The sequence below is a fragment of the Eurytemora carolleeae genome, unplaced genomic scaffold (genome assembly GCF_000591075.1).
Source record: "Eurytemora carolleeae unplaced genomic scaffold, Eaff_2.0 scaffold515, whole genome shotgun sequence".
Taxonomy (NCBI): Eukaryota; Metazoa; Arthropoda; class Copepoda; order Calanoida; family Temoridae; genus Eurytemora; species Eurytemora carolleeae.
Window position 1 is genome coordinate 177,919 of NW_019396621.1, and position 25,604 is coordinate 203,522.

At 31.6% G+C, this 25,604-nt stretch overlaps 2 protein-coding genes across 4 annotated transcripts; one reads left to right on the forward strand and one right to left on the reverse strand.

Annotated features, from left to right (window-relative positions):
* Positions 1 to 213: 213 nt before the first annotated feature.
* On the forward strand, positions 214 to 5,009 carry LOC111706456 (uncharacterized). 3 transcript variants are annotated; one of them, XM_023479335.1, is made up of 7 exons: positions 220 to 365; positions 746 to 964; positions 1,812 to 1,857; positions 2,784 to 2,915; positions 3,725 to 3,837; positions 4,829 to 4,891; positions 4,924 to 5,009. In XM_023479335.1, the coding sequence occupies exons 2-6, from the start codon at positions 747 to 749 to the stop codon at positions 4,872 to 4,874; spliced, it is 555 nt and encodes a 184-aa protein (XP_023335103.1). In that variant the 5' UTR covers positions 220 to 365; position 746; the 3' UTR covers positions 4,875 to 4,891; positions 4,924 to 5,009. The 3 variants fall into 3 exon arrangements, with proteins under 3 accessions (XP_023335104.1, XP_023335103.1, XP_023335102.1); XM_023479336.1 differs by lacking the exon at positions 2,784 to 2,915 and adding an exon at positions 2,625 to 2,753 and having other exon boundaries at positions 214 to 365; positions 4,829 to 5,003; XM_023479334.1 differs by having other exon boundaries at positions 222 to 365; positions 4,829 to 5,003.
* Positions 5,010 to 5,474: 465 nt separating this feature from the next.
* On the reverse strand, positions 5,475 to 23,015 carry LOC111706445 (uncharacterized). The gene is made up of 15 exons (XM_023479322.1): positions 23,006 to 23,015; positions 21,166 to 21,375; positions 19,460 to 19,516; positions 17,823 to 17,897; positions 17,379 to 17,448; positions 16,965 to 17,010; positions 16,316 to 16,385; positions 14,787 to 14,839; positions 12,029 to 12,111; positions 10,995 to 11,086; positions 9,295 to 9,416; positions 8,544 to 8,626; positions 7,139 to 7,221; positions 6,286 to 6,360; positions 5,475 to 5,723 (listed from the first exon to the last, which is right to left on the reverse strand). The coding sequence occupies exons 1-15, from the start codon at positions 23,013 to 23,015 to the stop codon at positions 5,542 to 5,544; spliced, it is 1,311 nt and encodes a 436-aa protein (XP_023335090.1). The 3' UTR covers positions 5,475 to 5,541.
* Positions 23,016 to 25,604: the final 2,589 nt, after the last annotated feature.

The following is a 25,604-nucleotide window of genomic DNA, read 5'->3' on the forward strand; positions in this document are numbered from 1 at the left end:
ATTGGTTAAAACTTATCTCTTTTCCCAAATATTTCCGATTTTTGTTTAATAAATAAGAGTAGACAATTATCACGGTTATATCATATTTTAAAAATCAGATTTTTATTTGATAATATTTTGTAAATCCTGTTTCTTGACGAGGGTTGAATTATTGCGCGGTAACTTGACCGGCAGTTTTCAGCCCAGGTCGCCCAGGTAGCGATGAAGGTGTGTTTAGGAAGAAGGAGGGCCCTGGGGGGGGGGTTCTTTCTTTGCAGACGTTAGGGTTAAGTTGTAATCAGTTGGCCAGTACACCCTGATAAATTCATTCGGTTAATCGTTGTCTTGATAAATATCTCTACACTTCAATTCCTGATATTTGCAAGGTAATTAAAAAATTTCATGTTTAAATAATATTTACATTTTTATTTCTTATTAAATTCTGTTTCTGAGCTATGTGAGCAAATACAAAGCATAACTTGAATTAACTTTATGGATTGAATTGTATGTATCACACCTTATACTTTTTTCGTGCATATTTTGTTTATTTTTATCAAGTTAATTAGAATAAAAAGAATCTTTCATGAATAGAAAGTTTTTTTCATGTCTTGATTTTTTTTCATTAGCAAATTCTTTCTTGTTAATTATTTTCCCTGGATGCACTAGAATAAATGATATTCTCAATTATACCATGGTGAAATTATTGTGAGTGATATAAGTCATTGATTCTCGTTTAAGTAAAAATATTAATAATATCATGTTTTAGAATGGTGTCTGTAGAAAAACAAGGATTCACCCCAATTCCATTGAACTCTCCAAAAGATGCCCCTGAATACCATGATGAGCCCCACAGGGGTGACACGACCCACCCCCTGGAAGGGGCTAGAATGGAAGTTATGAGTCCTGAAAGATTGGAGATCTCTACGCCCCTGGACACACCACGTGACGTGTTCCCGGATGAGGAGCTGGCTAGACCACGAAGCAGGCAAATTAAAGATTCAAAAATCTCAACCTTAATTCCCTTCTCCACCCCCTCCACCCCCCCCCCCCTAGAATCAACTTTCGATAAAATCTCAATTAAATGATCTTTTAATAAAAGAGCACGATTATATTTTCGGCTTCTTTCCCGAACTATAAAGATACATTCTTAATACCACGTGAATATCCTGAGAAGGGACTGGTTCATTTGGTGTACCGTCCCGTTTTGCCTGGTATAACTTGTATGTGTACTGTACAGTCGCTCTAGCTGGTTAGCTGTCGGTCCGGTTCTTGAATTGAACCGGACTGAACAGTTGAGACAGGGTTTCCCACAACGAATGATATTTTTTTCAGTTGATTTATTAATGTTTAAGTTGCCTGCAGTTGTAAACACTTTTCCTTGCTAAATCAAAAATTAATGAACTTAGTCTAATTAATTAATTAATTAATTAATTAGACTAATTGCGCGACAAAAACTCAGATTCAGCTGATCTTAAGATTAATTTAATTTAGTAAATCATCCTTTTGTAAGTAACCCTATGTTTGAAATCAATCTAAATTGGTCTCTCACAGTACATAAAACACTAGATAGGAGAAGGTTAAATTTCCGCAACATTACTGGTATGGATTTGTGACCTCGTAGCTCCCCCAGTTTTGATGTAACCCAAAAATATGAGAAGCAAATTTATCCGTTTATATATCAGAAACTTTAAACATTTTTGTTTCTCTTAATAGCTCATTATTAGGATGAGTTATGATTAAAACTAATAAGATTTTCATCCTACGTATACTTTACTTTAGTTTGGCATAAAAAAGCTTATTTTTTACTAAATCTCTTATTTGATATTATTCAGAGGAGAATCAGTTCGAGATTCGTTCAGGATTCCATTATCATCAGAGGTAACAAGATTATATTTTAAAGGGACTGTAAGCGTAATTTCAATTAACCCTCCGTGCAGGGATTCACAACAGTACCCTTAAGACCTTTATCTGATCAATGATATGGAAGCTATTGTCGTTTTTTCAGGTTTTAATTGCTTGTGTTACCTTATAAAAAATTTTACTACATATACAATGGACAAATCCTTTTGAACGTCTATTTTCAGAGTAAAAAAAAATCTTTTAATAATTTTGATACAAGATACACGTCATGGTTCTTCTCAAGTGTCTTTAAAAGGGTTTGGAAGAATGGTTTCAAATGACACTCCATTCAAAGATGGTAAAGCCCGATTAGCAATGGTACCCTTGATACCTACGTCTGATAAGAAATGTGGAAGATATTGTCGTTTTTCTACGAGTCTGATGATTTCTATATGAGCCCTTCAGTAGAATTGGCGCGAGTCACTTTGAAGAGAAACCACAGTTGAGTTAAATCGGTTTTGAAAATTGTAACAATTGATATCAATTGCATACAATTGATATCAATTGCATACAATTGATTATACAACGCTTTAAAGGGTAACGTTACGAATCTGACATTGTCATTATTAAATGGAGGGAGGGCCTCATAAAATAAGCAACAGTTAATTGTATTCTTGACATTTTTATAATAAAAAAATGCGAGGCATGCATTAAGTTTTAATTGAGCTTCCATAATTTTTTGATAAATCAGGAAAGAAAAAATTGATAAAATCGTAATTTTGTTGAATCAGTCCCACTTTCCGTAGGTATATGTGAGGAAGGATGATAAACTGGTCAGGCAGAGAAATCTGCTCTATCTGATACTAATCCTACTCAGTACTACCCTAGTACTAGGTATACTGAGTAGTATCTACTACTACTACTACAGTCTCCAGGTACACACTCAAACACTCTGCTATATCTAGGTATTCCGTAAAGCTGCAGAACTTAAACTACAACGCCAGCGAACTGTTTACACCATTCTTCTAGTAATTCTCTTCTCATTCATCTTCCTTGGGACTATATACTTCAATCCTATACACCTCTTCTATATACAGGTATACAGGACTATATACTTCAATCCTATACACCTCTTCTATATACAGGTATATAGGACTATATACTTCGATCCTATACACCTCTTCTATATACAGGTATATAGGACTATATACTTCAATCCTATACACCTCTTCTATATACAGGTATATAGAATTTTATACTTAATCCTATACACCTCTTCTAAATACAGGTATATAGGACTATATACTTAAATCCTATGCACCTCTTCTATATTTCACTAATTTACATATTTAACACTTTTACAAAAAAAAAATGATAAAATAGTTTCTGTAAGTTTATTCAAAAATATGCGTATTACTTTTGATAAAATCTCAATGCGTCACTATGTAACGGTTTGAAAAGGGAAAATAAAACTATTTTTATTTGATCCAGTATTTTCTAGTTCAGTACTCGAAGTATTGCGTAATAAAAACTTTAGAAAATACTTATTAATGATCCATTCATGTACAGCAACATTCAACAATTTTACATGTATTTACATTTACTCACATTATACAATTTTACATGTACATGCACTTTTACAAGTTATATAGTTAAAAGCTTTGCCTTGTATATATGTTCACTTTAGCTGGCTAAACGGCTGGACCAAATTGCCTGACATTTTTTAGTGAACCTCTGGGTAAAATTCTACGGGCAACTCCGGGCATTTCAGCTAAAATCATAATTTAAGGCCAAGCGCGGGTAAAAGGCTGGAGCAACTATGACTAACCTTGGAAACTTCGCTAGTTATACAAAACATCTACACACACATTTAATATTTGTCTATATTATATAATATATATTCTAGGACTCTGCAGAATGGCATCTCCGTGTCTCCCAACTGGGGATTGTCTTTGGAATATTTATTCTAGCTATTCTGGTCAACCTAGGCTGCCTAGCTCACCTACATGTTAGATCAAGGTACAGAGTGTTCAAATAAATATGGAAATAATTAAATTGATCAATGTACAGGGTGTCAAGATAATAGGATAATTGAGTGATTAAGGTACAATGGTGTCAAGGTAATATGGAAATTGAGTGATCAAGGTACAGGGTGTCAACTTGTCAAGTTAATATGCTAATTGAGTGACTATGGTACAGGGTGTCAAGATAATAGGATAATTAAGTGATCAAGGTACAGTATATCAAGATAATATGGAAATTGAGTGATCAAAGTACAGGGTGTCAAGATAATATGGAAATTGAGTGATCAAGGTACAGAGTGTCAGGATAATATGGAAATTGAGTGATCAAGGTGCAGGGTTTCGAGATAACATGGAAATTGAGTGATCAAGGTACAGGGTGTCGAGATAATATGGAAATTGAGCTACCAAGGTACAGGGTGTCAAGATAATATGGAAATTGAGCTATCAAGGTACAGGGTGTCAAGATAATATGGAAATTGAGTGATCAAGGTACAGGGTGTCAAGATAATATGGTAATTAAGTGATCACGTTTAAGGGTGTCAGGATAATATGGAAATTGAGTGATTATGGTAAAGGGTATCAAGATAATATAGAAATTGAGTGATCAAGGTACAGGGTGTCAAGATAATATGGTAATTGAGTGATCAAGGTATTATGGTTGCCCAGCCCCCCTCCCTGGATCAGTGAAACTGATGCTGAGTCCCAATAGAAAGAAAAGATGTAAGCCCTCCTCCTTGACAAATCCCTGTATGCGCCCCTGGTTTAAAAGTTCGAACCGTGTTTCATCAAGCTGTGACCAATCAAACATAACATTTTCACTCTTTCTCTTTCATTCTTTTCTGCCGGGGATAAGTACAAGATGAAAAAGTGTAAAAAGACAACAACGCAAGTTTAAGAATGCTGAAGTAAAGACCTAATTCCATCTTTTACTTTTAATTTCTTTTCAATTTAAAAGATTTTAAAAATCAAAATCTGAATTTGTTCAGGAGAAACCGAAGAAAATGGAGTAGCATGGAGACAGATGATTTCTAATTGGACTGATAATTGAGAATTTGCAGAACACATTGTTTTATACTTGTTTAATTTGGTTTTGTTAACTGTATATTTTTGACTAGCTTATAAAATAGCATAAATGACGATGAATATATATTTTTACATTTAGTTTTAGAGAATGGCATTGTTAAAGTATTGAATTGAACAAAAGAGAAGAGAAATTCAATTAAGATATAGAAATTATTGATATTTTATCACGAGCAGAAATATTCAAATACTTGGCAATTACTGGAAATAATAATCACAATAACCATAGTTCTTAATTTTCCAAATTTTGGTCTGCCTTTATTCTGCTTTCTATATTTCAAATGAATTGATTAATTAATTTAATATATTTTTTTTTTAACTTGTGCTAGTGAATTAAAGGAACTGGATGCTCGTTACAAATAATATAATCCTTACTACTTTGCATCCTACTCGTAGATCTTTGATATTTTAAACTATAAATTGTATTAGAAATATAAAAGAGTTTCAAAGTGTTGCAAAGATATAGGGATTACGTTGTGGCGAGTATCCAGTTTCTTAAAATTTAGCACAGGGATTAAAGAGTTTTAAAGGGAGTGTGTGCAAATTATTAAATATTGTATAAGAAAATTTATTCTGTAATTTATAAGAGAACAAATGCATAGATCTAGATCATTTTCTACTATGACTGAGAAGAGATCCCTGTACCTCCAGTCTCAAGTCTAGGTTTAGTTTCCAGGTTCTCAGGGTCCATATTGAGCAGGTCTTTAATCTCGGAAACTCCGTTCAAACCCGTCTTTGAACTCGTCCGTCCTAGACTTACAACGTACTTGTGGGAGAAATAATAGAATGTCACCGAAACACCTGAAGTAGTAAAATATAGTTAATTTATTCTAACATTTTAACCTTATGCTGTTGCTCTTCAGAGTCCAAAACTAAAGAACGAAAAGGTAGGAAAATGTTAAGTGTCAGCTGAAATTCCAATTTTTATTCAATTTAAACCTGAGTTTTAAGGTATACCTTAAAGGCATGAACTTACCTAAAGAAGGATCATCCTTGTATTTCCTGGCATGAAGGCATGAAATTACCTAGACTGGGATAATCCTTGTATATCACGGTATGAAGGCATGCAATTACCTAGACTTGGATCATCCTTGTATATCACGGCATGAAGGCATGAAATTACCTAGACTGGGATCATCCTTGTAAATGCCGGCATGAAGGCATGAAATTACCTAGACTAGGATCATCCTTGTATATCACGGCATGAAGGCATGAAATTACCTAAACTAGGATCATCCTTGTATATCACNAAATTCCAATTTTTATTCAATTTAAACCTGAGTTTTAAGGTATACCTTAAAGGCATGAACTTACCTAAAGAAGGATCATCCTTGTATTTCCTGGCATGAAGGCATGAAATTACCTAAACTTGGATCATCCTTGTATATGCCGGCATGAAGGCATGAACTGCAGCCGAAGGCCAGGAGTATAAGATAACCTTAATAAAAAACTTTTCACAAACAAAATCTCATAAACTGTGGAATAGGTAGACGACATTGAAGCAATGTTTAAAGTGTCTTGTGTCGCATGTACATTAGAATATTCAAAGTCATCACTCAGTCTAAAACTCGTCTTCTTATTGATTACAGAGTTTTCTGGTTCTCACTGTACTCATGATTCATGACTTTGGCAATTGGATACCTTTGTAGTTTGGTGCAACATATTTATATCCATTTATTTGCTGTTTTTGAATTCTCTAAAGAGAGCATTTAATCTAACTTTTGAATTTCAAAATGATAAGCTTGGAGAGTTTAAAAAAATGATAAATAGAGCAAACACCTATTTTATGAATTGTGAAGTAAGTCAATAAATAAGTCAATGAAATCCTTTTTTCTATATCTAAATAATAAAGTTGGAAATTTGTGAAGTTCCACGGGCAACGCTGGTCTCTTTAGCTTTTGTATAAATATTGAATTTATTTAGAATTTGGACTTTTTATTAATATTGCTCAAATATCTTAAATATTTTTCAATCATATATATATACATATATATATATAGTGAGATGAAGTTGCTTAATTACTCATCATCAAAAAATAATAAAATATTTTGTAAATTTATCATCCTCCATCCATTACTTATCATCCACAAACCTTCCCTGGGGTCATGCATGAGGTCCCAGAAATAAATTGAGCCCAATCGGTTCAGCCGTTTTGACGTTTGTTGGTTACAAACATAGAAAGAAACGGACAAGATAAGTTTATATATATTATTCACCTATAACTGTAGCAGACATATAGCTTGCATATTTATTATCTGTTACATAGTAATTATCCAGGGTATACCAAACACCACGGAAACTAAAAATAATAAAATATTTAATGAAAAGAATGATTTCTTTCCTAACTTGAGTAATTTGATACAGTGGTCGGTGTTCATACCAATACAATAAAATAACTTTTTAATATTAATTAAAATTGAAAGATAATGTCGTCTTCATTGTATCGACAACTGTAGTTTAATAGGACTCCACACTTTATTTAAAGTGTGGCAGTGTATCGCTATAAACCTTTGTCTGATTAGGAATCAAGGAGAAATCCTTATTTTATACAGTGGTAGGCGATTATATAAATACGATAAAGACGACTTTTGATTTCAATTTTGATTTATATTAAGCTGTTAAACAACATGGTAACACATAAACATAGAATTAAAGAGAAGCTGCATCAATTAAAAAAGCTTCTCTTTGATTACTACAGAGCGTCCCATATCAAATTAGATTATCTTCAATCTTTAACGCCAAAATAAATCCTTAAATTCTTAATACTCGAAAAACTTATCTTTTTTCGCAAGAAAATACTTATATAAGCCTTATGTTATTTTTCAAAATGATTCATTCTAATTAAGTTTTCTAATTATAGTCCTGAAAATCGTAATTTAGACCCTTTCTCGGTCTAATATGATGTGGGACACCCTGTAGTAAACTTGTAGTTCAAAAAAGTGTGTTAACAATCAAAATTTAAATCAAAATATCGTCTTCATTGTATTGATATTATTTCCTACCACTGTAGCTAAAAATAGAAAAATACAGTGGCATATAAGAGTTTTGTGGAAAACTAAGAAAGACGATCAAAGATAGTCTTAGAATAGGAAAAAATTAACTCAGAAGTCAGAATGCAATGATTGCAATTTGGATACAGGGTTACCCACAAAGGATAAGACTTCAGAGACGACAGTACAGAATTAATTTCTGCTTCCATTTTTAATTCCCTGCAACTGTACATTCGCCATATATTTCAATACGACATAAAAATAACAATGAAAGAAAGACAATTTTAGTTAAACTTTGAATCGTCAGATTTAAAGAGATTAAGGTCTTCGTCCCTTGAGCAATCCTGTACTATAGACGATAGTGTTAGAAGCATATCTAATCCTGTACTATAGACGATAGTACGTTAGAAGCGTATCTAATCCTGTACTATAGACGATAATGTTAGAAGCGTATCTAATCCTGTACTATAGACGATAGTGTTAGAAGCGTATCTAATCCTGTACTATAGACGATAGTGTTAGAAGCGTATCTAATCCTGTATAGACGATAGTGTTAGAAGCGTATCTAATTAAATTGATAAAAGGTAGTCTGTGTATTCCAATTTGGTCTTGAGACTCCAGAAATACTAACCTTGCTATTGTGATAAATATACCGACTAATGTGAAAATATAGTTGAATATATGCCAGCACACAGAGGGGCTGGAATCCGCCATCTTCATTCAAACACTATTTTAAATGTCGTCGTTGAAATTGCCTCTTTTTTTTCTATTCGCCTACGCAATTTCAACATCTAGAACAAAACTAATTACATGCATAGAAAGAACAAAAAATTTAGAAAAATCAGTCTCATCGCGGCCACTATTTAAAATGAAGTATTTAGTTCACTATAATTATTTCTTCTAATGGCAAATTAATAGATTTATTTTCGAAACTGAGTAGTTTTAAGAAAAGCTTTTAGAATATTGTACACCATAGGGCCATTAACAGAGGTCAATATCGTATATTTAATTTTACCCTTTTTTGTCTGATTACCAATTGTGATCGTGGAGACTGGACATTACCAATTGAGGAGCGCGCNCCCCCCCCCCCCACCTTCTTTAAACAACTTAGGATGTAGCCAGGTGTAGCGCTTTGTTACTTTTCCTTTTAAAACGCATATCCCGACAAAAAAGAAAAAAGAAAAAAGCTAAATCATTGACAAATCATTTATAATAAAATTTAAATTAAAACAATTAGGAGAAATTTTAACCTTAAAATCGGTGTGTTTCAATAATTTGGGGTCATCATTATTTTCTTATATTTTGTATTTAATCCTAATGATATAAATCAATAAAATCTGTAAAAGAAAATACAATTAAATATTGATCTAAAATCTGTTTGCCTTGTTATTGGATGATGCAGTATTGATGAGTATGAACTGAATGAGAAAGATGAAAATGATTCCTAAGAATCCGACCAGTAAACAAACCAACCCGGAGAAACCTGAGCTCCAACCCAACTCGTCTGAAAAATTTCAAAGAATCTTAAAAGAATTTTAGTCTTTGCCACAAACTCAAATATTCTAATTCCTTTACCTTTGCCGACTGATGGTGTATTGTTATTAGATTATTTGATCTAACAGAGTTTATAGTTTGAAATATCTATAAGGTCTTTGCATGATATAGGGATCAGAAAATCATACTTTATATTTAATTTCTTTATTCCGAATGTAAAACGTTTTTCTATTTCTGGCCGGACCTTGTAGACGAAAAATATAGATTCTTGGAAGTTTAAAAGTATTTTGTCTTCTCAAGAGAACTAAAAGTTTCTTTTCTCGACTTCAAAAAAAGGTCAGACCTTAACCCGCGGGACTTAAAGCTTAATTTCAAGTGACCTTCCAATTCCATGCAAAAATTGTAATGCAGCTGATTCACACCAGTACCCTTGAAATCTTTAACTCAATAATGTGAAAGATTGTTTTGTTGTTCACGTCTCAATCAATTCCTATATGTTTTCCTGCAGTAGAAATGAGCAAGTCACTTTTGTAAAGAAACCACAATTGAAAATAATCAGTTTTCAAAATTATAATTCACAGTCAAAGCTTTTAAGCGTGCCATTGTGAATCGCATATTGCCATCTTTGCATAAAGGGTCACTAGAAATTACGATAATGACATTAATTGTTGAGTGGTTGGGAAGCGTCCATAAAAAACTTAGTACGTTACTACGTAATTCTAAAAAACTCATTTATAGATATTCAAATCAAAAGAGCATTTCTTTTTTTAGATTTACTTTTTTCCAATCTGGAGGCCATTAATTTGTGATAATATTTTAATTTATAATGCTGTGACAGATAACGAGTGATACATCATTGAAAATTGTTCTTTAGCTTCTAAAATGTTCTGATATTGAAATTAAAAATGTTGAGAAAGATGTTAACATTTTAACACTGAGCAATATGTTTAGAGTAAAAAGTAAAATTTTTCACCCTTAATCCTTAAATTTTAATACATATGTTGAGTCGTTAAAGTACAAATATTAAGTAATAAGTGAAGATAAACATGTAAAAAAATGTATTGATGTAATAATAATAAAAAATATATGTATTTTCATTAACCTATTGCTGTAGTTCGAAACACTTTATGATCAACTTTGACCGAAGTAATTCCTAAAAATGACTTGGAAAATAAATAAAGTTTAATGCAGATACAACAGAATTCTGCATATTTTTAAAAACATAAAACAAATAGACAGATATGTTTTTTATAAAATCAACATTTTTTCATCAACAAATTTAAAAAAAGATATTTTCCAACTCATAATATGCTTTTATTTTAAATAATTAATTAATCAATATAAAATAAAAATTTTGGTAACTTGACCAGCTTTATACCTGACTTGACCAGCTTTATACCTGACTTGATCAGCTTTATACCTGACTTGACCAGCTTTATACCTGACTTGACCAGCTTCATACATAAATTGACCGGCTTTATTCCTGACATGACCAGCTTTATACCTTACATGACCAGCATTATACCTTACATGACCAGCTTTACACCTGACATAACCAGCTTCATACCTGACATGACCAGCTTTATACCTGAAGCTATATCTATAAAGGACCAGGCTCCATGCCATGTTAATACAACACAAATCTCAAGAAGTCTGCTCACAAACCCATCACATAGTCGTCTAGTGAACAATCAATATCAATCAATCAATAAGTAAAAAAGGCTTGAAATTACTTAAACAATTTAAAATGTTTACATTAAATCAATAAAATAAATCATTATATTAAACTTTGTAAATTAATTAAAAATCTAATTTTCTAAATTTTTATAATAAAATTTAAAAGTCGAGTGTCTGGCTAGCCTTGTAATTGAGTTGAGAATGCAGTATCCTAAAAAAATCTCTACAATACTGCATTCTCAGCTCAACTACAAAGTCTAGCCAGACACTCCCTTTAAATCAACTGTTTTCTTTCAATAAAATAAAAAAAATGAGATTCAATTCAATATTGATAAAATTCTGTTAACTTGAAATAGATATTTGTGAGGTTAAGTTTAATGCATGTGTTTTACATATTTACTAGGCCTACAGATATCTAATAGCTTAACTTGACAAGCCTGGCATGTTTTGATTATCAAATTATCAATCTATTCATGTTCGTGTTCATTCAGTTTTAATATTATGTTTCGTTATTTCGAATTTTAATTAATAAAATATGATTTTTAGATTTTGGTAATTAGTATTTAGATAATGTAAAAAATCTTAGGGTTCTCTGCAAAATTTAACAAATCTCAGACATTTCCTAGCGATTATCTTGTTAGAAAAATCTGGAAAGACGATCTGACCGAAAGCTATCGAATTTCAAACGGAATCTGTGTTAGCTTTTACTTCTCAGCTGAAGGTTTACACCAGAAGTACCGTTGTAAATCGTTAAGTTCAATTGAAGGCATTTTTTAAGATTATATAATCAATCTCTAAAACCAATACTTCTGGCAAAAGAATGAAAGTTTTTGAAAAGATTCATTATTTTAGTCAATTTAAATATTAGTGTTTTCGAAATTGTTGGAGCAATTTTTTCTATTTAAAACTTTTTTTTTAAAAATTAAAAGATTGGTTTAGCATTACCTGAAAATTGGGTCTGATTTATCCGTCTCTAGGAAGGTTTGTGAACTTAAATGTTCTGATGGTTCGTCTACACATATACCAATCTAGAAATATACATAAACTAGGTTCGTCAACACATATACCAATCTAGAAATATACATAAACTAGGTTCGTCTACACATATACCAATCTAGAAAATATACATAAACTAGGTTCGTCTACACATATACCAATCTAGAAATATACATAAACTAGGCGCTGGTTCGTCTACACATATACCAATCTAGAAATATACATAAACTAGGCGCTCCCTTTCCTGTAAAAAACAGAGATTATAGCGATGTTTAACACAAAGAAGGAGGTAGCTGTTTGGCCTGTACACTTTTTGTAATTGTTATTTTTCCTTAACTTTAGTCGTACTTTAAAGGGAGTGACCGGTAATGTATGGTAGTTGAACTGAGAATGTAGTATTGTGGAGAAATTTGTTTAGGATTCATTTGAAACATATAAAACCTTTTAATGATGTATAAATACTGAGTTTGCGCTCAAAGTCGGTGTTTAAAATCATCCATTTAGGTAGTTGCGTTTTGAGAATCAATTCTTTTTAATATAACAAAAATTAGATGTTTAGGAACATATTTCTTAATAGGAATTTGTCAATAAATCAGTGTTAGAATCGATTATATGAATTTCTTATTCTTTATGAATTTGTTCGTAGATTTCTTCAAATTCTTCAAATGTCGTCTTTCAATGAAAATTTTGGGAAATCTGTGACAGAAAATCCGTTGTAAACAATAAGATATTACAGAAACAAATAACTAAATAAGATTACTTATTTTCGATAATAAGATAAAATTTTTATTTTCTCAACCTTTTCCTTAACAGCTAAATTGGTTTACTTTATAACTTTTGATACATTTCTTGTCGTCGTTATTTTTGTATGATTTTAAACGTCGACTTTGCGACTTTGATTAGTGAGTAGTGTAGTATGCTCTTACTACTAAAAATGTGCAATAAATTGGCAAACTTAAATTAGCAAACTTTGATAAGATCACGCTTCAAGTTATTTAACTTGTATAAGATCAATTATCTTAGCAACCTGATAACATTGCACATCGGGTTATTTCCATCACTCGGACCTAACCCTTATGCAATTACTTATCTTTGCAACCTGGCACATTATACTTCGGGCTATCTCCATCACGAGGAGTAAACCTTTATATAATTACTTGCTCGTGCAATAATTAACACCCAAAGTAATAGAATATGCTTTCATTAGTGTTGATATATTTATTTACATATTCATGAATGCATACATATTATTACATGGAGATAATCTGATGACATAATGATCAGTCATGATCCCTTTACATGTTAGGTTTCTTAGCTTGACCGTTGAGCACCTTCTCAGTTAATTTACTAAGTCTAGTGTGCATGACTGATATATTATTCAGTCCGTCAATCAGTTCTATATCTTTCTCATTCCAGGTTTGCTGGTTGATCCGCTCGTGCATGATCCGAAGAAGATCCAACACCTGGCTAGACAGTCTGTCACTGATCTCTTTTATACTAGATTCAGGATACAGTCTGTATTCACGCTCCCAAGCCCTCCCTGTGTCCCATACCTCAATACGGGGGACTACAGGGGGCTGAGGGGAGCTTGAGTCCCTAAGAGCAGGGGACAGAATAGTTATAAGCTCCTTACTAAGTTCCTCCAGACTACTCTTGATGTCCTGGAGTAACTGTGGGACCTCCTCCATCTCCTCATCGTCATCCCTGCCATCCTCTACGTCCTGAGCTACGTCTTCATCTTCTGAGGCTGGTGCAGTGACAATAGGATCATCTCCACTGACCTGAGGAGTTAGATCTACTGGATTAACTTCATCTTCATCCAGCTCAACTTCCGCAACATAAGCTGGATTACGGACTATAACAGGAACATGGTTTATCTTCTTTCTTATTAAGAACAATCTAGGATACAACAGTAGTACATGATTTATTGATTTATGGGCTATGTTGTAGAGAGGATACAAGGAATAGGAATAAAGGGAAAGGAAATGGCACTGGTCTGACATTAGAAAGCCAGTCGCACTGCTTTGCAGACAAGTTCGGTAAACCTTACACACACTATTTTAGTACAGACACACACACATGACCTTTCCGACTCCTGAGAGGATAGTTATTACTATTGAAATATAAGTGATTTCAATGGGAAATTATGAAATGATTTCAATCCAAATATTTATGTTGAATGTTTGTCGAATTTTACAGTTCTTTTCAATAAAAATCTTATTTTAAATAATAATGTGTTAATTTAAAAATGTTAAGTTTCTTTGCCATTTGAAAATATTTTTGTATACTAAACCTGCCGATTAAGTATAAATACAGTCTAGGAAAGTAATTAGTGGAAACAATACCCATGCCAAAGACCAACCACCTCCTTTTCAACCTTTTTGCTTGGTTTTGATTTTGTATATAAAAACATTGAAATGTGACAAATAAATCAAAAATATATTTAAACATTAAAAAAAACCAAGAAAACAAGTTTTTATGAAAAAATGAATTTCTTTATTTGATGAAAAATGTTTATTCTATTAAAAAAATTTTTTTAATAATTTGATATTGTTTTCTTAAATGTCATAAAAGTTTAATAATAATTATAAGAAATTTTGAAAAATTTAAATTAAATCTTTACGAAATTGTTTGTTTTTTCTTGAAAAAAAGTCTTTAAAAATAAAATACAATTTTTAATACAAATAAAATGTTTAAAAATATTTACCGGCATAGACAGAGCAGATTTAAGTGTTCTTGTCACTGAAAGAATGATAACCCCTGTACACAGTGGAGTTACAATATAATCATTTAACAAATAATTTGTAAAACATGTCAGAGAGTTCGCGCCATTTTTCCAACTCTTAGGAAAATGTATTTTAATCCAAAATTTCAGCTTAAATTATCAAACTTGGTTTCTAATTCTAAATATTATTGAAGAAATTGGATTGGTTGTTTAAAAAAAAATTAATTGATACTATTTTTATGGACCCGGTTTTGTTTGACAAATAAGCTCCCGAATTTAGCCTCTGAACCTACTCTGGACAAGGAGGGGGTGGCAGGGACGCTATGAGCCCCGCGAAATGGTATCCAAGCCGCTGAATTCGCAGATATGAGTATCTTAAATGACCTGGCGCTACCCCTATCCTTTAGAATAGAACATAATAGAAGTAATGCATAAAAAATTTTAGAAAAATTATGTGACATTTTAATAATTTTGCATTGTTTTTTGGATATTCAAGAAAACACTGCATAACTATTTTAATATTTGATATTTAAAAAAAATGTTATTTATTACTTCTAAAATATTTATTCTAACGTTTAGGGGTGGCGCGCGCAAGGTCATTTTAAATAATCATCTGCGAATACGGCCGGGGGCTTGGAGACAATTTTGCGGGGCTCATGGAGGCTCTGCACCCCCTCCCTCGCGATATAAGTTCAATGCTAGCAATTGCATGTTCGAAATGTTAAACACAAATTAATTAAACAATAAACCTTTATCAAACATGCTGAAGGGATATAACTTAATAGAGGAATTTTAATTAAAAACATGAAAACTTCAATCTAACGTGAAAGGAATAAGTCTTTGCTACAAACCCTGATTTTCGAATCCCTTTATATATAGTAGAACTTGGATATTTTGATAATTCTATGCATTCTGAGAGATAAAACTCTAAGTTTGAAATACCAAAGGTCTACACCATCAGGTTGTAAAGAAAAGGGGATTGGAAAATTAGAGTTTGTGGCAAAGACACAAACTCCTTTATTTAAATTTGACGTGGAACATTTTCACACAGTCTATAGAGTACAGATTTGATTATTCAGAGTTATTCTTTAAAAAAACATGCAAACTAAACTAGACGGAAAAAGAAGGTCACAATTATGCGATACAATTTTGTGACCTCGTAGATCCTCTAGTTTTGGAATAATGCAAAAAACAGAGAAAAGAATATTCATCCGATTCCAGATTAGAAATTACAGATTATAAATTCCAGATTAGAAATTACAGATTAGAAATTACAGATTAGAAATTACAGATTAGAAATTACAGATTAGAAATTACAGATTAGAAATTCCAGATTAGAAATTACTGATTAGAAATTTAAAAAAATTTTGATCTTCTCAATACTTCCTCATCAAGATGAGATATGAGTGAACACATTCAAGATTGTAATCGTTCGTGAAATTTACTTTAGTTTGACGTGAAGACAGTTAAAAAATCGCGATTGTTCCCTTTTAATGTATTGTAACTCTCTCCTACTGATAGAGATGATAATGAAACCTGCCAATGGATCCCGGCCACCAGATCCAACCCGTCCCATACACCCTACTCCATCATATACATTTATTTATATTCATTTAAATTTAATCAAAATCTAAAAGTATTGTTGGCGAAATTTAACATGGAACTCCATTTAATGGGGCGTATATTGAAGTGACCCTCTACTCAAAGATGGCAATGTCCGATTTACAACGGTACCAATTCAACGCTTGATTTACAACGGTACCAATTCAACGCTTCGTGACCTTTCAAAAGTGACCTGTGCAATTTTACTGCAGTGTTTAATTATTAATTATTTAATCTTAGAAAAACGACAATATAACCTTCATATTAATGAATAAATTAAGTTTCAATGGTACCGTTGTGAATCAGGTTTTGCAATCTTTGCATGGATTGTCATTAAAAATTACACTCACAATCTTTTTTAAGAATGCCATTAATGATTCGCATTTTTACTCTTTTGTTTTTTGTTTTCAATCGGGCATGCTCGGCCTGCTCCTTGTTAAATGTAAGATCACTTGAAATAACAAAGACAGTCCCTTAAAAGTGAACTCATTGATTAAATGTATAAGAAAATAAAATACGGGGAAATGTAAAAAATCATATTAATATTTGTATTTTTTCCTTCCAGAGCATAATATCAGTAATCCCCCAAAGAACACTGTAAATCCTAAAAATAAAACTTGTGGTCAAAGTGATAAGTATCTTTTTTTAAGCTCAAAAAAATAATTCCCACTATATGTATAAATTATACTTGCAATGTATTGGTAAGAGTTGCACCCCCCCCCCCNTTTCCAAGAATATCTCCTAGATTACTGTGAAACATACCTGGTAGCTAGGGTGTGTTTAAGATCCCCTGGCTTTCCAAGAATATCTCCTAGATTACTGTGAATTATACCTGGTATCTAGGGTGTGTTTAAGATCTCCTGGCTTTCCAAGAATATCTCTTAGATTACTGTGAAACATACCTGGTAGCTAGAGTGTGTTTAAGATCTCCTGGATTTCCAAGAATATCTCCTAGATTACTGTGAAACATACCTGGTAGCTAGGGTGTGTTTAAGATCTCCGGGGTTTCCAAGAATATCTCCTAGATTACTGTGAAACAAATCTATAATTTATGGAAATAACACAAAGGAACAAAGTTTTTGCCACAAACTAAAATTGTCTAATTTGTAACCTGATGGTGTAAATCTTTGCTATTTCAAACTTAGTTTATTTGATCTAACACACCAGGCTGCAAAGATATAATGATTAGAAAATTTAATTTTGTGGCTAAAACTCTTTTCCGTTTTTTTCAAATTTGAAGAATAGACGAATTTGAATTATTTAATGGAAATAGTTGCAAAAAAAACACTACAGTAAAAATGTACATACTCTTGTTATTCATATAGTTCAAAGTTCCAACATGAATCAAAATCAATGGTATTAGTTTTTCTAAAGTTTTGTTTAGGATAGAACTAAACATATTTTGATGAATCTAACCTATCAGTAGAGTTGCTGTAAACCCAACAGTTAAAGATATAAAGTTGGATAGATATCTGTCCACCTCCGCTTCATCTAAAAATATTATAAAAAATTATATTAAAAAATTTGGAATTTTTTAAGTTTAATATTTCATCAGAATGTTCACGATGAACATTATGCAATTAAAACATTTACTTCAATATCAACCCGATTAAAAAAATTGACATAAACATAGTTTGTTTCTTTGCTGTGCCCGCAGTAAAATAAAAAACTAAGGATAATTTAATGATATTCTTCCTTTATTCCAATAATTTTTATCTATAGTTCCTAAATTTCAAAACGTTTCAATTCTTTTAATTTCATTTATTGTCTCTGAGGCATAAATCCGGAAGTTTCTTTGTTGGATAACCACAGTTGATTATTAGAAATGGTAAATTTTCTCCTAGAAAAACTAGGATATTTCATTCATTCCTCATGAGAGAAAGGGTACCGTTGTGAATCGAAAATGTCCTTCTTTTAAATGTTTTCAAGAAGGTTCACATAATACTATTATACACCTGCATTCATTTTAACAAACCGAAAGTTTGGTAAGTTGTTTTCCTTATATCATCTCTCATGCGGTAATATTTTTACATAATCTAATAAAAGAAAGCTTTTAATTAATAAAATTCGAAAATTCGGAAAAGAAGCCAATAAATCAATAAAAAGGTTTTAAACCCTTAAAAATGTTCAAAAACGAACGAAGTTATTGTTCAGATCTCAATGTTTGATCAGAATACTAATTTACATAGAGTTATCGTGAGGTAGAGATTGTACAATTGTAATTGAATAATTTACATCTCTAATTCAAATCCATAATTATTTACCGTTCTACTATTCCAAATTATATACATTTGTATTATACCAAAGTATATACAATATACATTTACATAATTATTTACAGTTCTACAAGGTTCCAAATTATATACATATATATTATACCAAAGTATATACAATATACATTTACATAATTATTTACACATTACATATTTTCACAAAAAAACATGCTTTTCCCACAGTAAAAAGTGACTATTCACGGTTATAAACTATCAGTGAGGGTACAAATAAGTTTGAATTTTCGTAAGAGCTAGAAATCATAATTCTCAGATTTGAAATTTACGCGAAAACGAAAATCTCTACTCAAAGTTTTAAACTGAAAAAGGATTCCCAAAGATTCCCAAGGATTGAAATTTATGATTAATAGAGAATAGATATATAGTTCAACACGGTGCGGCTGTTTTTATTACATTGGTTGTCGTATATATTAATACAATGAAGACAACTTTCGATCAAACAACATGGACACAAATTAACACGAGAAGCAATCTTTGTTTTCAGATTTTCCGTTGTTCACATGAGGTTATTTATTGTTTGGGTGGCTCAAAATTGGCAATATATTCAATTTTAAGACTTCATTCGTTCAAATTGAACAACATCAATCAAATTTAAAATTCTGCAGGCTATCTATTATTATCATTGTGTAATGACACCCGCTAATGAATGGCTGATTGAAATAAAACATGCAAATAATCAAAATGGACGAAACAATCATGGCGGCAAAAACAGACATGACGGCATGCTGAATCAGCTGATCCATGACTCACGTTTGAACAGACCTAACAGGTAAACTGTGAAATCCCAGGTCCCCCTCCAGAACGCAATAACTGCAGGTCCTACAACAAAATATTATTGAATTTTTTCGAGAAAAAATTTGCTTGAGGATTTTCTTGCCCACCCAGAGTTTCAACTTTCCAGTGGTGTCCAATTCAATCAGGTGACAATGTTTAACGTCCAAGGGCGTATACAGAAAGAAATATATGGGGGGGGGGGCAAAATTTGTGCGAAGCGCCAAAAATAATGTTTGCCCCCCCCCCCTAGGAGCTCCAAAGGAGGGGGGTCAAAATTTGAACAATCAATTCAAAATATTTGGCTTCTTGCATATCAGGCATAAGAATAAGATGCTTTAAACTTTAAAGGTACACATATAGTTCAATTACGTCTTGCATTACTTTATAAAAAATTAGAAGAAAAAAGTATTGTTTCTAAAAAATCGACATTTTATTATACTGTTATGTTAGTACAAAGATCTAATAAAGGCTAGAATATGTGATATTTTCCACAGCAGGTTCCATTGTGTACAACTGGAGTATACGACCAATAAAAAGACGTCTGTCAAGGATATTTAAGGATCCTTCGGATACGAAATGCAAAACCTCCAAAATTAGATTAAATTCATAAATTTTACATTTTTTGTTAAAAGTTAGATCTGTTTCTTTAGAAATTGTAAAATTGGTGTTAAATGTAAAAAGTGGCCGTTAGATGGCAGTCAAAAACCTTTCCTGGAAATGTAGCATGTCGTGCCGGTACAACCTGTAGGCCCGCTTAACCTAGCCTGTGAGAGCTTATGAACAGTCTGTTTATATCTAGTATAGAAACATAGTATTGAAACTAGGATTTCCATTTTTCCGAAAAAAAATTTCCATTTTGGAAATGGAATGATCCGGAAATTTGTTGCGTAAACCGGAATTCCGGGATAATTCCGGTATAAATGGAAACCGGAAATTTTCCGGTTTACGTCACGTAAACCGGAAAAATTTCCGTTTTACGGAATGGAAACGGTAAAATTTCTAGTTTCCATATCGTAAACCGGAAAAATTTTCGGTTTCCATTTCGTAAACCGGAAATTTTTACGGAATGGACACCGTAAAATTTCCAGTTTCCATTTCGTAAACCGGAAAAATTTCCGGTTTCCATTCCGTAAACCGGAAATTTTTACGGTTTACGTAACGTAAACCGGAAAATTTCCATTCCGTAAACCGGAACTTAAAGAATTTTTCTTATTTTAATTAAATTCATATTTACAAAGTTTGAAAATTTGAAGAAAAAAACGAGGATCATTGCCCCCCCCCCGCTAGCTACTGCCCTGCTAGTGGTAGAGTCCCCCCCCCCTCGGTTTATCAGTTACATTTCACACTATAGAAACTTTGAATATTGATTATTGAGTATTACTTTTTCTACCGTCCGGCATCCATCCATATATTGTTAGTGTTGTATTTACATATGTAAGACTTTAATGTAATTCTGGTACCAGATGTTCCGGAAACCGGAAATTTCCGGAAAATTTCCGGAACGATCCGTAATTCCGGAACAACGTTCCGGAAGTTTCCGTTTTACGGAAAAAAATCGTTCCGGAAATCGTTCCGGAATTCCGGTTTTCCGGAACCTTTTCCATAATGGAAATGGAAAAAATTGCCGGATCATTTCCGTACGTAAACCGTAACCCGGAATTCCGGTGGAAACAAGAGGGTGTGCCTGAGTTTACCTATGATAAAGAAGCAGAAGAAAACGTCTAAGATGAGAAGCGTAATGAATTTATTGACCCGTCTGACAACCCTGAGCTTATGGGTTAGATTGAGCTGACCATACTGAACCTCGTAATCATTTATCAGGGATTCTGCTGTTCTTCCACCTTCAAGACATTTCCGTATATTCAAGCAATAAATCAAAAACTTTGCTTCCTCCAATTTTTCACCTTTTCACTTTCATTCTGGTATTAAAAATTCATTTACTATGACTTTTTTATCTTTAATTTAAAAGGAAGCAAAAACAAAGTTGCAGAGTAAAAAACATTTCTTTTATTTGTCTTTTTCATAATTCCTTTTTACATGGATAAAAATAAGTTATTTAAACCTTTCCGGAATTAATGTTCTCCAGAGTCCGAATTTAATGAGTTTGAGCCGCGTCTCAAATCCGCCCAAAACCGGTTTTTAATGAGCCCCGGCTTGAATCTTGAAACATTGAATATAATTAAATTAGGTTTATTTTATATTTTAGTAATCTAACAACTATAACCCAAATTCTAACTCTAAAAGATGAAAAGGGTTCGGAAAATACGTCTGTTTTATCTAAAAGAAATGTACTGTCGGTACGTTTTCTCTTGATATGGACAGAAAAAATAACAATTTTTGAAGAAAAAAATTGTCTGCAGAAAATAGATTTAATCAATATTTATTTGTTTTGTTTTGATTTTTAAAAATCGATAATATATAGATAGATTTTGATAATCATCCAATTAAATAATCTTTAAAAATGCATGCTTTGGGCGTACGTGAGTTAATTTAACAAAAACATAACAGCCTTAAAGTGAATGAAGGAATATTAATGAATTTGAATTGAATTTGACGGATTGAAAAAGAAGGCGTCAATGAAAACATTATATTTCTAATTTGCTGTACTCTTAAAACAAGTTTTAGGAATAAATGAATTAAAAATAAAAACATTGCAACTTTAAATGCAAGCACAATGTTTTTAAAAGAAACCTAAGTATTCATAAAATAATAATTTGTATTTAGTATTACCATGATTTTCATTTTTATTAAAATACCCCTCCCTACTTTTTTACTTTTTTAAAAATCGTATGAACAATTATTAAGAATTTGAAATAATATGACAAATACAAAAATCTGAAAAATACAAATATACAAATTTTGACGTAAAAATCAATGAGGATCTTGCCAAATACTCCTTATAAATATATGTTTTATTCATGGAAGCCATTATTCAAGATGTTCTTGTACTTCAAAAAAGCAAAAGTGGTTCGAGGTGAGCAAACCGCGAGCATAGAAGTAGAACTGGTGACACAATGTCTTAATAATAAAAATTAATAAAAAATAAAAAATAAAGGTCTACGCTCATATTTATTTATAAATATATATATTTGCTTCAGCTGACCAAGCGACTGGACAAAATTGGCCAAAATTCTTATCAAAATTAGAAATTTTTAATTTTATTTTCTAAAGTGTTTTTAAAATTTTACGGGCAATGCCGGGCACTTTAGCTTGTATGCTATACAATTTCCATAGTTGTGTAGTAGTGCATGGAATACTGGGTATTTATAAAATTACTTTTTTTCACAAAATCAATGAACTGTTAAAATTTGAATGGAAATGTTATTACAATTTCAATTTTATTACAATTTTTAATCAGATTTCGTTATAGTTCGGTATTACAGGGGTAAATGAGTTAGGGTTAAAGCAAAGAGAAACGCGACTGCCCCCCCCCCCCTCTCCCTCCACCTATTCTAGTTGTCCCTGCAATGTTTAATATTTATTTATATTGAATATCACAGTTCCTGTCATGTTGAGAGAATGAAGTAAACTAACATATTTCCATCCTAACATATATATACAGGCTGTTCAAATAAACTTTTAAAAATAAAAGTAGAATTATTTAATAATTAAACAAGTCCTTTTATAAATAAAAAGACCATTTATTAGGAGCAAAAAAACTGCTTAAAAAGTATTTGTCCCGTAGATATTGTAGGTTGATATAGTTAGTTAATTTCCTTGTTAAATTTAGGGAGGAAACACCCCTCGCCCTCACATCTGTAAACTTGATTTTCATTTTAACTCAAACCCCTATACAGTATATAGTCTGTACCCTTCATTCATTCACGTCAAAGTAAAGTAAATTAAATAGAAGATTTGACTTTATATTTTATTAATCATAATTCCTCTTTTTGACGAGTTATGGCCGTTTAGTTAAGTTTCGCGTAACTATATGCGTTATTAGGCGTAACGATTTATTTCATTAACGCGTGAGCATCCCTATACCAAGANTGCGCGAAGCGCAAAAAATTCAAAATTTGAAATATTTGGCTTCTTGGATATCAGGCATAAGATACTTTAAAGGTACACATACAGTCCAATTACCTTGCAAGTAATACTTTATCTCTCATTCAAACAAAACTAGCAGAAAAAAACATATATTTCTAAAAAATCTACATTTATTATATTTATATTTTATTATAGGCTAGTTTAGTATTTTTACTAAAGATATTAAAAGACATTTTTAAAAATGGAAAACGTGTAAAAAAGTAGGAACACAATTAAGTAATCTAAATAAAAAGCTCTTCTTTAGATTATTTGTTCGCTATGGCTGGCCAAACGGCTGAACCGAATTGTTTTCAGGAAACTTTTAGTTACCCTGGGGGTGACATAGGCAAAAAAATAGATTTATTTTCAAAATTTCATTTTTAAAATTAACCTCTTAATATCATTTTTTTCAAAAATAAAATTTCTTTTTGAGTATAGTTTTTAATGAATGAACGATATTTTCTAACAAATACTTGAAAAAAAAATTCTTTCTCACTTAACGAACGATTTGATTGAACATACGATATAACTGAACGTTCAGTGAGAAAATGAATAATATAGATGGAAAACAAACGATAATTTTGAGAAAGAAAGAAATCATTTTTTTGAACGAATGAAGAAAAAACGAACGATGAACGAACAAAATGAAAAAAAAAGTCTGGCGTGCCCATCCCTACTCTCACCAAACTTTATCTTTCAACCTTTATTACAAATCCTAATCCTTCTCCCATGCTTAAATTTCAGAGGTTTTTCCTTTAAACAGATTAGAGACTGAGAAGAAAAGTATGGGATGCGCTGATTTAACAGTTCAGTCCTTATCTCAGCAAAATTTGATTTAAATTTGAAATATACATTTTTCGCCTTTTTCTTCTTAATACATTCTTGTCGGCAAATACCTTAAAAAGAAAAAAATGCATAAAAAAGACAACTCCGTTATAGGTTTGAATATTGTTATAGACCAAAACGTGATTGAATGGAGATTGCAATTAGAAAAAACCAAATGCATCTCGCCCACTGGTTTGTTTGCGTCCATGGTGATGCGCAGTAAGCTCTCTATTTCTAATTTTCTAATCACTATATATATCTTTACATGACAGAAAATTAAGAGTTTGTGACAAGAGTAAAGTTCTTTTGTGATCTAGACAATTAATTTCTTTAAATTACCATTTTCTTTATCTGAATATTTTTTGTTTAATAATTATTAAGTAATAACACGAAACTGCAGAATGGCAACATAACGTTTACAATTTATAATTCAAAACATCACAGATCCTTTATTTTTAAATGATTCATTAAGTATTTAGCATACTAATATATATAGCTTATTCAGACAATGTCCAAATCCATAAAAGTATTGCATTACACATTAATTAGGCAACTTAAATCAGAAATGCTGATTGGATTTTATAATTTATATTTATGATAAAATGTCAGGACAATTAATTAATTCATGAAAAGCTTGGGATATAAGTGGAACAACTCCATTTAAAATTCGCCGATCTAAATTTTAGGTAAATCGTTTAAATCGAAAAAAAACAAAAAAAAAAAACAATTGCAAAGATAGTAAAAACAAGGGCATCCTTAAAAACATTGTCGATCAAGTATGAATTATATATTCATGTTTTATAATTTTATAATCTGATTAATTTCAATCGTAGTTTCTCAGCAAAAGTGACTTGCGCATTTTATTGCAGGAAAGCAGGAAGAATTAAACACTTTTCAAGCAAGAAAAATGACAATATCATCCACATTATTGATCAGATAAAGATTTTAAGGGTACCGTTGTGAATCGAACATCTCTGCATAGAGGAACACTGTTAAAAGTCTCTTTAATCCGAATTTTTACAACGTGCTTAATTTATATGCTTGGTTTGGACCCCAACCTAGAAATCAACAATTTAATTCCAGAATCAGGACCCATGAAATTCTTGTTAACCCTGTATATATATAAATTGAAAAGTACATTTATAGTTTTAAGTAAAAATTTGCTTTCCACATGTTGAATAGAATATCAGTAAAATTAGAGAAGTGCACGTATTTATGTACTTTAATATATTAGAGTAGCACATGGCTGTATATATCTTTCTGTTCTGTTGTTTTCTGATTC